A 17,194-nucleotide genomic window follows, 5' to 3' on the forward strand; every position below is an offset into this window, starting at 1 on the left:
AGATTTGCACACAGACATCATGCTCACTCAGAGGCTTTTATTGCTCTTTTCTTTTAAACATTGGAAATATTTCTAAGACAAAGAAGCTTCATTACTTCACTCACTGCAGTCACCTGACCCTTCATTGACCTCTGAGGCCTCAGAGGTCAGGAAACAACTGAACAGTAAACAGTTTAACATCCACACCACGGAATTATTCACAGTGTTTCATAACTAACTTGCTGTTTCCACCAAGTGAAACTGCTTGAGTTAAAGTTTGCATCAGTGTAGAGAAGGAGACATTCAGCTACAGTACAGGAAGTTCTAAATGCTTTAAGTTGGTAAACAGATCAGATTACAGCAGTGGAAGCTAACTCACACGTCGCTCCAGCAGAACTAATGAAAACTAAAGATGTTTAAGGTTTGAGAACCATAGAGCTGCTTGGTTAACACAGACGCTCATCCAGCTCAGTAGGATTCACTGCAGTCCCATGAGGCTCCAAGCAGAACTCCGTTTGTTCTTCAAATAAAAAAGAAACACGTTTCTACTTCATGAGAATCAACGTAATGTTAATAAAAAGGAAAAAAAAAATACATATCTTTTGTCTAAACTCACTACATCTCAATATTAGCTTGGGAACCATTCTACTCATCAAAATTAGTTTGGTCATTTCTCTCTCAAAATTATAGTAATCAAATATTCATTATTACAGTAATAAGAGCACAGAAGCGTACCTTCAGGAAAAATAAGCCACCATGTTTTTGTGTGTGGGGGGATGCTGCAGATGAAGCCGTCCCCAAGAAGCCACAAAGGAAACGTTTCTCAGTGTTTTATCGTCTCCAGGGGAACAAATGTGCATGTAGTGATGAATAGCAACACAACAACATGTAACTGAGCAAAATGCAGAAGTAAAATGTCAGCAGAGTCTCTTGCTTTTCTCACTACTAAGAGTTGCTACACCTTCAGTTTGGGAAACGCTTCATCAAACAGAGTTAAACCTACAGATCCTGAATTTAAAATGATATTAGTGGGATGTTGTGGGAACCCAGTGGAGGTGGTGTTAAGGTGCAGCTTGTGGTTTAAAAGAGGAGACGGGGTGGGGGGGTGAAGGGGGCTCAGCCTTCTTTTGGGGTGACTCGTGGTCCAGCCAACGAGTTCTGAATGATGCTGCTGATGGAGTCCACTCCCTCTGCTTCCAGGAGAGAGCGATGGTCGCCTTCGATGACGTAAACAGACACCTTCCCATCGCAGACCTGAGAAAGAGACGTGAGATTCAGATCCTGTCAGCGATTCAGCAGACAGAGAATCGAAGCTTCGTTTGAATGATTCAGGTTACTCTGCCAAATCACAAATCTCTAGTTTCTGGTGCAAACACCTCAGTCCAGCAGCTCCTGAAGCCAGGCCTCCAGTCCCCCCTCCCACCCCCTCTGCATGTTTTGGATGCGTCTCTGTTTCACCAAACGTGGCTCCTCTGCAGCCACCAAGATGCTGCAGGAGCCTGAGAATCAACCATTCGCTGGGAGCCACATGCAGGGCCTGGAATGGAGGACCAGCTTTATGATCCACTGCAACTTCTCAGCAATATAAATGAGCTTGTTTCAAGTAAATAATTCTTCAATTTGGATTTTTTTTTTTAAATAGTTCCATTTGCAGACTCTTTTTCACTCATAACAAGGGGAAAAACATTTAGTTTTGGATATTTTCTAGATTGTTTTCAGAAGGGTGTTTTTTGAGGTGTTAGGGCCTCATCTAGTTTTAGGTTGTTTTAGGTTCATAGGTCAGCTGTGAGTGAAAGTGGAGGGTAAAGACAGGAAATGTGTTCATGTTTGTACAGTCATAACAGCCTGAGGGTTTTTCTACCATGTCTGGAGAATCTGGATGCTTAAGATACATTTTAATTACAGAAAATGTGGGAAAGACACTTCCACATTTATTCTACAATCTTACACAATTATTATTATTATTATTATTATTATTATTATTATTCTACAATTCATGACATGCACATGATGAGAACATCAGAGGAGTCTGCTAAAGGATTTAAAATCATGTCATCCATGCAGGGTCATTAATTATGGGTAACCTCTTACAAAAAATAAGATTAGAGATCAATATGTGAACATTTCTCAGTAATAATAATGACCATGAATGTATCAGTTACCTCATTTAGCTTATAGTCCTCTCCCAGATTCTGTTCATATTCACTGCTGGTTTTGGCACGCAGTAATGCAACGTTGCCATGGTATTTCGTTGCAGGTACGTATCCGTCAGCAGCTTTTAGCTTGTGGTAGAAGGTGGAAGCCGCAAAGTCAAGTAGGTCACGGCTGATGTTCTTGTTGCTGGAGGTGATCAGGTCCACCGCCATCCTGACGCGTGCCGGCAGGTCAGACAGCGGGAGCAGGAGCTTCAGCAGCTGTGGAACCAGAGAGCAGAGGACAAAACGGCTCAGAATGATTTGTTGGGTCTGAACTATCTCTAAATGTTATAGAAAAATGAGTTACTTTCATGCACTATGCAAGCAAAAACAAATATTAATTTCACACCAAGTAAAAAAAAAAAAGATAGTTGAAAAACACTACATAAGAAGTTTTATACAACTGTGCCTCTTGCCACTGCCCAGGTAAGAACAATACTAACAGAATATTTCAACATCAATACATTTTACAATACATTGAACATGATTGTATATAATTACAAAGATGAAGTGAAATATATTTAAGTGCAAGACATGATTTATTTGAATAGAGGAAGTCTTTTATTTTGAAGAATGCTTAAGGATCTGGTTCTGTTTTGTCACTATCTTGCTTTGTTGACTTTTGGTTGCTATGGTCACAAACAGCTGTTGCCATTATCAGCTGTCCTGTTTTTTCTCTTCAATAAAAACTGAACAGAAAGTTCAGTAAAAGATGTACGAGCCTCAGTCTTGTTTGAAGAAGCTTCACTCCGCAACACCATCTCCTAGCTATCTAGCCGTTTAGCTAGATAGCTAGATAGACTGCTAGCTTCATAGGTAGCTTATTTTGATATCTTACTGTATTATTAAAGCCACAAGTATGCAACCATACTGTAGTTCTAAAGACTTTAAATTCTACATGCTATTAGTTTCTAGTTTGAATTTATCTTTTTTGCGTGTCTTCATAATCATGTTTTGATTTTTATCTGACTGATTTTTATCTGACTGTGATTTTTATCTGCTGAAGTTGAAATGCAGTCTGATTGTTGCTCCATGTGCATTTTAAGTTGTGTATTCTGAGCAACTCCTCAAACAATCTTTTTGCAAAAACACACTCAAGTAATAAATTCAACTCTATTTTTCACCTCAAACTGCTGCTTACAAGATGGCAGAGTTTACACGCACTACAGATTTCCTCTGATTGTTTTTATTTTTTCTTAATTTCACTGTTCTCACAAATAATGAGAAAATGATTAACAGGCGATGAATCAATAGTGTTAGTGAGCGTCTGTGTGTCAGAAGACCCAGCACCTTGTTGTACTCCAGGCCTGTGAACTGCTGGATGAAGGCGCACATGGCCTCCGTTTCAGCCTCACACTCTTTGCCTGGAGTCAGTTTGGCTCTGTAGCTCTGCAACAAACACAATATGACATCATTCACTGAGAGACCTCGATTAAAAGCACTGGTCACAGCCACTGAACCTTCTACTGTCACAGTCTGGCATTATGTTAGACTAAACATTTGCTTTTTCAGCTCAGGTAGAATTAATTCAAATCAATTCAAAAATACTTTATTGAGCCCAAAGGAATATTAAATGTTGCTGTAGCTCATATTAATTCAGAACTCTTCAAAGAATTATTGTAGATGGAGATGGTTGTGGGCAGAAAAGATCTCCTGTAGCAGTCTGTGTTACAGTGAATTTGAAAAAGTCTCTGATCAAAGACAATTATTACTAACATTGTATCTGTTAATGAATAATGACGGGGGGGATTTAACACAGATGTTGTGAAAACTTACAAAGTGATGACATCATCCTCTGGGCTTTAAAAAAGGTCTGACATTATTTTGATTTTTAACAAACAGAAATAATTGAATTAGGGGGGAAACTTATAGTAAAATAATCTCCATCTCATTCTCTGTCAAGTATTTTCTAAAATTCTCTTCTATAGTTGAAATCCAACTACAGAAGACACCAGTGTGTGTGTGTGTACTGGTTCTTTCCTCTGACCTGTGTGTAAGCTGCCACATAGGAGTGTGAGCCATCGAACAGGAACAGATGCTCCACACTGTGGTTGAGGGTCTGCAGCTGGGAACACATTTCAAAGGCCACACAGGCACCAAAGGAGTATCCCCCGATCCGGTACGGCCCGTCTGGCTGCAGCTGCCTGATGCAGTTCACATAGTACGCTGCCAGAGCCTGGATGCTGTCCAGAGGAGCAGCTGGGAGGGGAACAGGAGCAGACTGGGATCAGTGGGTTTAGTCAGGCTACGTTATCCAGGCACCAAAACTACGCCTAATAAGGAAACATGTTGCAGAAGAAACTGGACCTTTAACTTAATTAAAATAACCCAGTAGCTCCTTGACATGGCTGTGCATTAATAAATAAACTCCCAGAATAGTAAAGAAAGAGAGCTCACATTGTGAGAGGATTATGTTTTCATATTATTTTCACTTTACAGCCAATCAGTTCAGGTGTAGTTCCATATTCACACAGTAAATGAGGCATGGTGTTGGTGTACCTTTGGTGCACTGTAAGCCGAAGCAGGGCATGCTGAGCTTGGAGGCCAGAGTCCTGAACACAGAGATGGAGCCTTCGATGGGATGGACCAGGAACAGGGGCCTCTCCTGGCTCTGAGCCTTGTTGAGTGGGATCACAGTGGGGCCGCTAGGGTCCACCAGCACCTGGGTCACATCAGACCCCAAAACGGAGCGAGCTGGATCCTTCGTGTCTTTGGTCTGGTTGCATTCTGCAGGAGGGAGAGAAAAGGAATGACTGTCTGTGTCACAGACAGAGACTGAAGATCAGACAGTCAGATCCAACTGAGTTGTTGTTGCTCTGCTGTCAGGTCTGTCTGTATGTAGAGCCTTGCAAAAGTGTTCAAATGCTATGAACGTTTTTTTATTATGATCACAAACTTTAATGATGTTTTATTGAGATTTAACTGCTATGTAGTTTAAATACTGACGATGACAGAGTTAGATTACTTGCATGTGAGGATTTTGCATGATGGAGCTGCACTATGTAGCACAGAATTGTGAAGTGGAAGGAAAGTGTTACATGTGTTTGTTTTGTGTCGATTGCTCCTGTTAGGGCCCCCCTAAAACACACTGACGTCTGTGACTGTACCTTCACAAAATAGGAAAAAATTTAAAGGGTTATAAATTGAGACACACCAATTAATCAGCCAGTTGATAAATTGGCTCCAGTTTCCTTAATTTTGGGGGTGTGCGCTTCGACTAGGGTTACCAAGGGAACAGTCCCTATATCTTTAAAGCCGGGGGGGTTGGGGGGGGAAGAAGAGAGAGAGACTGCGGCGGCAGCGTGTCGGTGTTACCCAGAAAGCAGTTGGGCACAATATCACAACACCAACACCGTGAGTGAAACAATGACTGGGGCAGCTACTATATAAAGCACTTCTTTATTATTACACATCCACATTTGTAGAAACACGGAACAAATCGCGTCCCGTATCGGTTCCATACGGGACGCTACATTTAACAGAAAAATACAAGGCGATTCCGTATTTTAAGGTTCGGGTGGAAACCCGACTTGCATGTGAGCATTTTGCAATTTTCTGCCAAAGTAAAGATTAAATGTTCACCTAAAATTGTTTAATTTAAAGTGATGGTTTAAATGAAGCTCTCTGTTCAGGCAAAACTTATGATTTTTAAAAAAAAAAAATTATTTTATGATTTTTAATTTCTTGTATAGCTCGTTGGAAGGTGCTAAACAATAAAACTTGTCTTTCATTCCGTACTAACTTTCTCCACCACTTAACCTGCTTAAGCAGGTTGGATCTCCATACCGTTTGTTCCTTCTGCCTTGCTCTTGGCCAGCTCCCTCAGCTTGTTAATGGTCAGCTGGCGGATCTCCCTCATGGCCATCACGATGTCATAGTCTCGCTCCAGAGTCTGGCGAACCTCAACACCCATCAAAGAGTCCAGGCCCAAGTCAGCCAAGGAGGCATCAGCGTTCAGACAGTTCACATCCTGTACGCCTGTGAACGAAAACCACACAAACATGGACTTTTGTTGTTTTTTTTCAAAACAAATTGAGGGAATCAAAAGCCATTTTTAATATTTCCAAGAATTATTCACCAAATATTCTTTTGATTCTTACCAAGAATGTGAGCGACAGCATCCACCAGGTCTTTCTGACCCCCTGCCTCACTCTTCACCGTTATTCTCTCCGCCAGCACAAAGCTGGACATGACCGGCTGCTGTTGGTGCAGGAAGAAGTCCAGCACCTCCAGACAGGAAGTGATGCGTTGAGGTAGGGTTCCCCCGATCACTACATCGTTTCCACCCATCGTCTCCAGTACCACACCCACATCTCCAATGGCGCCCCACTGAACTGCTAATCCAGCCAATCCGTCAAAGCGCCGCTTCTCACACACACGTTCCATCACCGAGTTGGCGTAACCGTAGTTACTTTGGCCGGCGTTTCCACGGCCACAGCTGACTGAGGAGAAAGCCACGAAGTAGCCGAGGTCTGGACACAATTTTCTTGTCACTCTAGGGAGACATTGGAAATAAATCAGATATTACTGAATTAGCAAAGAGGAACAGAGAAGACAAAAGAAAAAACAACCTTCTTCAAAATACAAAGTGATGAAATGAAGCACAACTAAACATCTTACTTGTCCAGATTCATGGTGCCGTCGCATTTTGGTTTGCTGACATCAAGGAATAGCTGCGGCGTCAGATTCTCCAGCATGCCGTCTTTCAGTACCTGAGGATCACAAAGCAGGAGTTTCACTGAAAAGCAGAAACACTAAGGGAGAAATAAAAAAATTACATTTTAAAGAACTACACAAACAGATCAAACATCTACCTTCCCCTCAAAAATAATCAACCTGGGAACATTTTCCCTCTCCTATGAACACTAGGTTCCATAATTGTACTGCTTATGGTGGCAGCATGTAAGAGTAGATGTTTGTTCTGATTTGTTTATTTTGTAAACTTTAGTTCAAATGTTTTAGTCATGTTTGGAAAAATATTCCCTCTGGTTTTGGATGCTGTGCAGCTGAAATGATTTTTCCTCTTACTTTTTTACTACTGAACATTTATTATGATCCAGACATTTGGCAACAAGGTACTGTTAATGTTTTAACAAACAACTGGTACCAGCTGATTAGCATCTTCACAGCTCAAATAACATCTGAACTAAGAGACAGATGGAGGAAGTTCAAACCACCTCCTCCATCATCATACTGAGCACGGTTTGTATCCGTTAATCTAACATCTCTCTTTTTCTAACTTTACAGCCAGACAGATTTAAACAGAACCATCAGAGCTGCCCTCCTTGTATCTGTGAAATCTGAGGCCAAACATTTCATTCTGATGTAGATTTTTGCTTGATGCCGTTTGTTGAATTAAATGTTTAAACTTTGAAGCAATAAGACATGGTGTCACGTTAAGAATTTGTTCATTTAACAAACATCCTCAATGCTTCTGCAAAGTACACATGTAACCACATGTTAAAACAAGGTAGCATCATAGATAGCAGCATCCAAATGACTCAACTAAGGCTGGAGAAACTATATTAGTTTTCCCATTGATTACTCTGTAATTCAGTCTATTCTAATAGTTTTACAAATGAACTGATAAATATAGTCAAAATGAAACAACAGACAAACTTAGTGAAAATGTCAAATCCATGTAGACGTCATGTGGGACTGCTGGTCAGAGAACCATCTGCTGTAATGGTGGCCAGAGTTGGACCATCAACCATAAAGACACACTCTGAACATACACAGCTAATTATCAGGCCTGCAACATGAAGAAATAGATGAAATTGACAGTGGGTGTTACCATGGCGAGATGGAAGACTCCGCCCACTGGGCCCAGTGCAGACGCCTCAGCAATCAGCTTCTCCGTCCCCTTCAGGGTGCTGATGTCGCTCGTGGATACCAGAACGTTCACGCCCTGCTTCTGCCACTCATCAACCCGCTTTGCCTGGTAACCTGACACAAGACCAGGCAGAACAACAAACTAATTACATGTGCATCTTCACTCCTCGTTGTTCTACTCTGATTCAGGTTAGTGGGTTTCACTGTGATGCACATTTCAGGATGGGGATGAAGTCCTGTGATCTCTGATCTTCACAAACAGAGAACTCTGTTTCTGTCTCCTTTTTTCAAGAATATTAGCTTCCTCTGTTGTGTCTTACCATTCCTGATGCCCGATCTAGATGTCAGCACAAGTTTGCAGGCTCCTCTCTCAATCAACCACTGAGCAAGCTCCAGGCCAAAGCCTCCCAGCCCACCAGTGATGATGTAGGAGTGGGACGAAAGGCAGGAAGTCCGACAGATAGCAGGAAGAAGCAGCGGGGATGCAGGCTGAACGGCTGCGCCCTTTTCCTCAGAACGGATCTGTGTTAAGACAAGAGACGTCCAGATGACACACAGTCTGACAAAAGTATTAGTAAATGAACTACAGTTTTCCCAAAACCTGCCGCTCTGACATCTCTGAAAGTCAAAGAGCACCAACCTGAAGGACAACTTTGCCGATGTGTTTTCCTTGGGCCATGTATCTGAATGCTTGTTCAACGTTGTCCCTCTGAAAAACTGTAGTCCTTAAAGGCTGAACTACACCTCCCACAATGCCTTCCTTCAACAGCTGGAACACTTCCTCCCACTCCCTGTTGCCTTCTTCGAACAGAGCGTCCAGCAGGATGCCATGAAAGGCCACATTCTTCAGGAACAAGGCCATACCTACAGATGGCCCAAAACAAGACAGCTGACACTCAACCGGCTCAGAGTCCTGACAATGAGCCAAACACCATCAAGCTTCCCTTTGCAGGCAGACCCTCACGTCTCATTTGTAATGAGTAGCAATAAGTTGACCGTATTCTTTACTGTACTTGGAGTGTCAGAACTTTCCGTACTGACCCAGTGGATTGTTGTTGGAGAGGTCGTATTTTCCGATCTCCAGGAATCGTCCGTGTCGGGCGACACAGCGGATGCTAGCCTGGAGCTTCTCCTCAGCCAGAGAGTTTAAAACCACATCCACGCCTGAAACACGCAGAAAACATGACAGAGTGGGGATTTATTAATGACTCATACAGAAAAACACAAGAACAATGTTTTTTTCCCTTTTCACAAACAGTTGATACAGGACATAACATTCTAATTACACTGAAGAACAGAGATTGGACTTTCATCCCAATTCAATGTGCTGAATTTTATTGTTTACTGTATTTGCTATGCCAGCCATAAGAGGCTGAAAGGGGGAACTGCAACAATTAACAGCCAAAAAATAAATAAATAAATAAATTCCAGACCTGTATCTAATCTTCCTTTCTTACCTAAAATTCTTGAGAAACTAATGGCTAATTAAGTGAGCGAGTACCTAAACAGTAATGACATGTTTGGAGGGTTTCAGATGTGACTGAAACAGCTCTGCTGAAAGTAATGTTCCCCTGGCCTCAGATAATGGACGTATGCCTGTTCTGGTCCTGTTAGACCCCAGTGTGCTTTTGAAAAATAAAAATAATTAAATATGTGTCAAAATTTTCTCAATATAACAGCATTCCACATAGTTGCTGCATCTTTATTGTGCATCTAAACATAAGGACATGGAACCCAATGAAAGTGGAGAAGGAAGCGTTCACAGGTCCAGCTCTACGCTTCACCAAAAGACTGAGGAGAGAAAACCTGTCTGGAAGCGTTTGTTTCTCCCTCTGCCTGCGTTTTATTGAAGTGTATTTATTTGTCAATGATTAAAGGGATAATCCTATGCTTTTTGCAACTGTTACACTTTTACTACACACACAGATCGCATGTTTCTCTTCTATTGAAGAGGAAGTCCATGGCTCATTGTCTGAAATCCTAAAAACTCTAAGCAATGCCTGGATAGGAGAAGGAGGAAGGAAATCCCAGTCAGCCACCTTGAATCAGTCACCTCTGGTCACCATGAAACCACCACAATACATGAGAGGCATGTGCAGCTCAGGAGGTGCTGTTCTCACTTTCTTATCTCTGAAGCTGCCAACAAAGAATGTGTCAACAGGCAGCTGTGGTTTAGCTGTGAAGGTCACCCTCAGGCCAACCTGTGGCTCTCACCTCTGAATAATGCCTCACTGGGTTCCTCTCTCAAACTTTGGAACCAAATTGCTGATGATTTCTGCTGCAGGTGAGTGAAGGCAAAAGGAAACTAAACTCGCTGCAACTTCAGCGATTAGGAAGTGAGGAAAATAAAAAGTTAACCAGGTGGATTACTGTAAATATCACCGACTGACAGCAGAAGTCTGAGACGAGTCCCACATTCAACTTGATTCCATTTTAAGGTAATTGTCAAGTTAAACAGTAAATGGTGCATTTGTGGGTGCATTTGCTATCTCCACCCAACTGGCACATGCATCAGAAAGAATCAAGCGCACCCATCTCTCTCACTCAGGCCTTCAGAAGCCTATAAGGTAACTTGGCACTCTGTGCTCAGAATGATCTCTACAGACAAAGAACATCAGCTTCAAGCTTCCACAAAGACAGGAACTGGACATTATGCACAGTTTAAATCATTTCATCTGCATTCAGAAGACCAAATTAACCTTATTGATGAGATGGGTTCTTTAWGTTTGGAATGTAGTTTGTTTGTGTATTCACTCATTGTTAACTTAAAAATAGATTGGTAATATTACCTGGTAAACTGCTTAATTAGCTCATTGTGATTTGTAATTCATTTTGTTTCATTTGTTTGTAGGTTTTCAACCTGCTCGGTGACCTCTCTGTGTCTACTCTGACCACTCAAACAAAATCATGGTGGTCTTGTATTTTAACTGAAGTAATTTAAAGACAAAAGAAAAGAGAAATAAAAACATGTCACTGAGATGAGTTGTTCCTGCGTCTCTTTGGAGGAAGAAAACCTTTTCAAGTTTGGGTAGAAGCTGAGGTGGTTTGAAGAGGCCAAAAAACTTGACAGTAATAAATAATCTTTAGGTCTCTGACTCAATGTGTGGAATAAAATGCTATTTCAGCTTCATGTAGTGTGATGAGGCAGGTCTTTTGAACCCTCTTGACCTTTGTGTGAAAACAGAGCTAATAGATCTAAATTTTAAAATTCTTTTTTTTTACAGTGCACTTTATCACACCCATTTCATAATGACCATTTTTCCCAATGTATGTTAGGAGATGAGCAATTTCCCAAACCCAGACAGCATAACATAAATGATGTTGAGCTAGGTGTACTTAACAGGATTTGATAACATGAGGAAGGTGCTGACCTTTGCCCTTTGTGTGGAGCAGAACATGCTGCTCAAAAGACAGATCCCTGGAGTTGGCAAATGATTCTGCTGACAGCTGAGGGAAGCGTTCCTGCAGGTAGGCCCTCTTCTCTGCTGAGCCTGGTCAATCCAAACAGTAAGATATTCATCAGAGCCTTGTGAGGTTACTATAGTAGCATAAATAATAATTTGTAATAAAAATAATTTAAAGAGAAAGAAATGCAAACAGACTTGGCAGAAGCACAGAGCATGGTGTACTAACCAACGGTGGTAAAAACTCTGCAGTTCTTGCTGAGTGCTATGGCAATGGCAGCCTGGCCAACGCCTCCAGAGCCCGAGTGGATCAGGACGGATTCACCGGGGCGGAGCCTGCCCCGCACCACCAGAGAGTAATACGCTGTGGCATACACCACTGGCACCGAGGCCGCTTGCTCCATTGTCCTGCTCAGACACACACACACACACACAAAAACACACAGGTAAGAGAAAAATTACATGTCCTGTAAAAATAAACTACCCTTTTCCCCACACTATGACATTAGATCAGAGTAAACCGTTCCTGTTTTAGGTCAGCTAGGATATCCAAAATCAATTCTTAGCCCCTTTGTGACTCATCTGCTGGTGTATTGAGGGACACCATCTCTTTTAAAGACCTGAATGTCACCAAGCCTCAACTTCACTTCCAGGCTGATATACTGAAATGCTGCATCAGTATTTCTACATCATATTCTTTCCTTGTGTCATTACTCTATGAAGTGCAACAGCCCTCCTGCAGTAAAGCACCTGCCCACTGTGCTCACTGCCTCCAGGATGGCAAACTTCCGGTCAAAAGTCCAGTTTCTTTTAAAGGTTTTTGTGGCACTGGTCACCCTTATTCATTAACAGCTAGAGAGAGAAGAGGAGGAAATGCAGTCAATGGCCTGTGGCACGCAACTCCACCAGGTGTTTGCAAATTGATGCTACTGCTAGTCTGAAGGAGCAGAGAGGGGAAGGTGCAATAAGATGAGGGGCTTTGTGGAAAAGGCTTCATGTGACCAAGTTTTTATATATCCCTGACTGGTTGCCATGGGAAACTGAATGATTCCTCAAACATGCATGAAAGAATATCTTTCTGAGTACCCACTCTAGCTACACACTGAGTGTGACCCAGAGCAACAGTCTGGACAATGTTTTTAAGCTAACATGATGTAAGACTCAAAAACGTGGATTCTACATAATAACACCCTTTATGTGAGCAGGAGTAAATAAGCCCCTCATTCATGTCTTTAAAGAACATATTAGAGGTCAAACAGAGCCACTGGAAATGTTGGTGGTTTAACATTTAGCAGCAGGAGTGACACTAACCAGCTGTTAGGAACTTCCCACAGGAATCGTTTATCAGCCTCCACAGCCGTTGCCAAGCCTTTAGCGGACAGCAGCCCCATGACACGCTGACCGCTGGGATCACGACCAGAAAACTCCATCCCCAACAGGCACTGCTGCAGAGCCATGTCCCCTAAACAGACAACAAGGAGGAAAATGACTTTTCTGAAGGAAAGGCACACAGACAGGATGGAGTGGGAATGAGTAATACTTTCTGGACATGTTCAACAGGAACAGGAACATCACATGAACTTCATGTGATGAAGTTATTAAAACTAATAATAACTGATCCTAACACCATGCAGGAATACCTGTCATTAGGTCATAACTGGTCTTTTTACATCTCTGTGTAGAAATCTTGACCCATTCTTCTTTGGAGAATTGTTGAAATTCAGTCACAGAATCTTTCTGAATCAATGGCCTAGTTAAAGTTACGTCACAGCATCTCAACTGTTCTTTTTTTCGGTAAATGTGAGATGGGTCCTTATGATTTTTTGGGTTTGGAACTTTCACACATCTTCATTTGAACATATTTTCCAGATGAGCTCATGCTACAGAATTTTAATATTATCAAGATGCTTCACCTCCATAATAATAATCTTATGTCAGCGTCATCCTCCATAACTACTAACTAACAGGGAAGTGATTTTGACCTGGATGTTGACAGCTACCTGGGATAGCGTCTGGTGGCAGTTTGCCGGTAGCCAGCATGATGTCTCGGAAGTTAAGTGAGCTGTAGTAGACGTGACACGCCTGCAGGGAGGGGCTGCTGGGGTCAGAGCGGTGGGGGGGGGAGGCGATCCAGCGCAGGGAGGACAGGTCACCTCGAGTTAACACGTTGATGAACGCAGAGTCTGTCAGCTCCTCCTTCAGGTCTGGAAAACAGACAAGCAATAGCTGAAGGGGCAACAAAAACTGTTTCTTTAAATTTGGTGTATTGTGAAAAAGGTCATATTTTCCAAGCTACTGTTACACATTAGGAATGTCTATTACTCCTGTAAACCTAATATTATGGATACAGGGAGCAACAGTGGAAGAAATCACTGCTGTTATTTGTATGAAGCAAGTTTTAATAGTCTGATACCGCGGGAGATGAGCTGGTGTCTGAAAGTGCCCCACTGTCCATCTCTGAACACATTCATGACCAGGTCTGCCTCCAGCGCCGAGTCCAGGGACTTCTGACCCGGCTGGAGGCTCGGTGGCGCTGAGGAGCCATTCAGGTTGGACACAAACATGCAGCTGGGCACAAAAAAGGAGAAACAAACACATTTAGCACCAGATAGATAAAAAGAACCAAACTTAGGTATTATCTGCCTCACCGTATCCGCTCTCCCCCAGGTTCCTGCCGCAGACAGTTTACCATCCCAACGATCCCACTGTGAGCCTGAGAGGCAGTCAGCCACACAGCCTGGTCCGAGGAATTCGCCAGGATCTCCTGGTACACAGAACGACATCAGAACCAGATTAAAAATAGATCAGAACCAGATCAGAATCCTGACCACAGTCCTGGTCAGATTATTGAGGTTGCATTTCCCTGTATCTCTGGTCAGTAATACTTTGGTTGTAATTGTACTACAAACAGAACCAAAAACTTTACAATGGATAAAAAAAAGAAAAAAACTGATCTGGCTTTTTGTTTTAAACAGGATCCAGAAAACGTTATTTTCCTAAAAGTGAAGTGAAATCCTGAAACATGACAGGAGAGCTAACAAATGAAAACATCTGCAGATCTGAGGGCATCAGTGACCTGAGGGAATAAAACCGGCTGGAACCCACCTTGAGTTTTTCCACCCACAGAAAGTCGGTGCTGTCTACAGGCAGGTAGATGGCCTGTTTGCTGGGAGACTTGCGGCGGCAAAGGAAAATGACGGAACCGTAGAAAGACTTCCTAACAGCTACCAGGGCCAGGTTGGCCTCAGAGAACACGCTTTCCCACTCAGCCTGGATGGAGATATACAAAGAAAACACAGCAAGTCATCAGAGGGAAGAAACTTCTTGAAAAAACTCTATTAGATTACCAATTGATTTTTTATGAGTCGTTATTATTATGACATCAACATCATTACTATCATAAAATGTTCTCCATGAACCTGTGAGAGCAGGCCACGTTGCTCGTTGCCCTGGGTGATGCTGGTGAGGAAAGCTACTGTCTCTCCCAGAGTCTGGTCCTTCAGCAGGGTGTGGATCAGAACAAAGCCCTGCTCTCTGGCCCCGGAGACCAGGTTAGCCACCAGCTGTCCGGGGTCCTTCCTCAGGGGACCCCATGCATGGTTACACACCACCAGGTCCGCCCCAGCAGCCATCCTCCCAGGAGCCGGCTCGCTAAAGGGGTCCCACTGCGCTGAAGCCACGGTCAGCTCCTCCAGCGCAGCTTCATGGGCGGACAGAAGATCCAGACGTGTTGCTGTGGCAGTGTAGTCCACATGTAGCATCGGCTGAATGTTGAGGAGGGGAACCACACGGGAGAAAAGCTGGCCATTGTTTGCAAAAGCCTGGGGGGGTAAGAGAGAGGAACACGTTATGGGATGCCTGGATCATAATGAAAACTGCTCATTTCTTGAAAAATCTCAGATATTACCTCTAGAACTTTGATCCTCCCAGGGGTACAGTTCTCCATGCTGATGTCCAGGCAGTGGCGGAGGACGGGATCCCCCAACAGGCCGTGCAGCAGGCCATCCTGCAGCAGGCAGGCCTGCTCCTTGACGAGGACCTGCTCCAGCTCTGACTGGAGGTTTCCGTTCAGCTCCAGGCCACACAGCAGGCTCAGCAGGCGCAGCAGGCAGGGCGCTGACGCCTCCTGACCAGGCGGAGAACCCGCCAGGTCGCCGGGTAACCCAGGAACGGCCAGCTTCAAACCATGAGGAGCCAACTTCAGCTGTAGTGTGTGAATCAAACCTGGAGAGAAGATGTAGAATTAAATCATACCACGAATTCTCCAGTTCCAGTCTTTAAAGAGGCAGTATTATGTAGTTTCCAGGCACATAGCGCCATTTTATAGCACAATCAAATAACTATGCTACTTTCTGTTGTTATGAAAATGCTGTATATGTCAAATATGATATATTGATATAAATTTGATATAAGATTTGACTTTGTAATTTAACGCCTTGAAATTGGGCCTCTGTCTCTTTAAAAACTCCTGCTCTTTCTGAAACTCCACCTTCAGGAAGTCATCACAATATGGCTCCTCTATTAACCATTTACCATTGTTTCACCAGCGTTGCACTGAGAAGTAGCTCGTATAATGAGCTCAGCAGATGCAGTTCCACAGGTCTTTGCTAAATGCTGCTGGCTAGTCTGAAGGAGCTGAGTGTGGGAGGTACGGTAGACTGCTCTGTGAGGCAGAAGAAGCTTGGAAACTTGGAAACTGCAGCTTCGAGGAGGAGGCAGTATGTCCATCCGCTGTTTTGCACAGCTGAATGGTTGCCATGGGGACTAAAGGATTTATCAAATATTCATGAAAAAAATCAAAACAACACACTCCACATGTTTTTGATGAGGGAATAACATTATAACATGATGTAAAGCTCAAAAACATTGATCTTACATAATACTGCCCCTTTACTGTTTCCATAGAGAGTGACTCAAGCTTTTCATTGATCATATTCTGTGATAAATCCATCAGCAGGGGTGTCCAAAGTCGGTCCTCGAGGGCCGGTATCCTGCACGTTTTAGTTCTCTCCCTGGTGGTAGTAACAACCTTTTCAGCTTGTCAATGTTCCTCTTAGGCCTTCTCCCTGGTTTAACACACCTGGATCAAATGATGGCTGGATCATTTGATCCAGGTGTGTTAAACCAGGGAGAGAACTAAAACATGCAGGATGCCGGCCCTCGAGGACCGACTTTGGACACCCCTGAGCTACACCATCACGCAAACAGACAAATATTATACAGTTTCTACCTTTGCAGAGGTTCAACTGCTCCATCAGGCTCTGATTGGTTGCCAGGCATTCTGTCATCACATGCGGGACAAACACAAACTCCTCCAGGGTCGGGGGGCTCTGCTGCTGCTGTCTTCGGGGGGCCACAGTGGCGTGCAGACCAGAGATCTGGACTCCGCCAGCAGCAATACTGTCCAGGCAGCGGCTCACATGGACGTCAACAGCTACAGCAATGAAACAGTTAATGACAAACTCAGGTTTCAAGAACTCAGGTTTCTCTTCTGTCTGGAGAGAACCAGGACATTTTCTGGTTGACTGACTGGTTTGATTCATCGACTTTCTAGAGGAGTTAAGTACTTAGAAAGAAAGAAATGTAATTATACATTCTCATGAGCGTTTCACTGGTTTACACGAATACATCCATCAACAAGCGAGGCAGGCAGGGAATAATTGTAGAACTTGATGTGTGTCACATGTAAGTATCAGCAGTAAACCAATAATTCACCTCGATTACAGATGATTTATTGGTTCACCTCTAATATGAAGAACAGGGCTAAGCATTTATTTTTTTATT

The 17,194-nt window shown here is 43.1% G+C and overlaps 1 protein-coding gene across 1 annotated transcript in view; it reads right to left on the reverse strand.

Annotated features, from left to right (window-relative positions):
• Positions 1 to 22: 22 nt before the first annotated feature.
• Positions 23 to 17,194, reverse strand: part of fasn (fatty acid synthase) — a 38,333-nt gene continuing 21,161 nt past the window's right edge. Inside the window, exons 21-42 of the mRNA XM_008438171.2 lie at positions 16,641 to 16,844; positions 15,318 to 15,634; positions 14,830 to 15,231; positions 14,516 to 14,680; positions 14,059 to 14,174; positions 13,824 to 13,978; positions 13,411 to 13,614; positions 12,722 to 12,872; positions 11,640 to 11,818; positions 11,378 to 11,497; positions 9,048 to 9,170; positions 8,647 to 8,870; positions 8,327 to 8,528; positions 7,969 to 8,120; positions 6,795 to 6,886; positions 6,275 to 6,669; positions 5,961 to 6,152; positions 4,674 to 4,901; positions 4,162 to 4,373; positions 3,465 to 3,563; positions 2,142 to 2,393; positions 23 to 1,233 (exon numbers count right to left, since the gene is read on the reverse strand). Coding sequence (XP_008436393.1) covers positions 1,096 to 1,233; positions 2,142 to 2,393; positions 3,465 to 3,563; positions 4,162 to 4,373; positions 4,674 to 4,901; positions 5,961 to 6,152; positions 6,275 to 6,669; positions 6,795 to 6,886; positions 7,969 to 8,120; positions 8,327 to 8,528; positions 8,647 to 8,870; positions 9,048 to 9,170; positions 11,378 to 11,497; positions 11,640 to 11,818; positions 12,722 to 12,872; positions 13,411 to 13,614; positions 13,824 to 13,978; positions 14,059 to 14,174; positions 14,516 to 14,680; positions 14,830 to 15,231; positions 15,318 to 15,634; positions 16,641 to 16,844 — 4,322 coding nt within the window. The 3' untranslated portion in view covers positions 23 to 1,095. The remainder of the gene's footprint in view (positions 1,234 to 2,141; positions 2,394 to 3,464; positions 3,564 to 4,161; positions 4,374 to 4,673; positions 4,902 to 5,960; positions 6,153 to 6,274; positions 6,670 to 6,794; positions 6,887 to 7,968; positions 8,121 to 8,326; positions 8,529 to 8,646; positions 8,871 to 9,047; positions 9,171 to 11,377; positions 11,498 to 11,639; positions 11,819 to 12,721; positions 12,873 to 13,410; positions 13,615 to 13,823; positions 13,979 to 14,058; positions 14,175 to 14,515; positions 14,681 to 14,829; positions 15,232 to 15,317; positions 15,635 to 16,640; positions 16,845 to 17,194) is intronic.

The sequence above is a fragment of the Poecilia reticulata genome, linkage group LG19, assembly GCF_000633615.1.
Source record: "Poecilia reticulata strain Guanapo linkage group LG19, Guppy_female_1.0+MT, whole genome shotgun sequence".
NCBI lineage: Eukaryota > Metazoa > Chordata > Actinopteri > Cyprinodontiformes > Poeciliidae > Poecilia > Poecilia reticulata.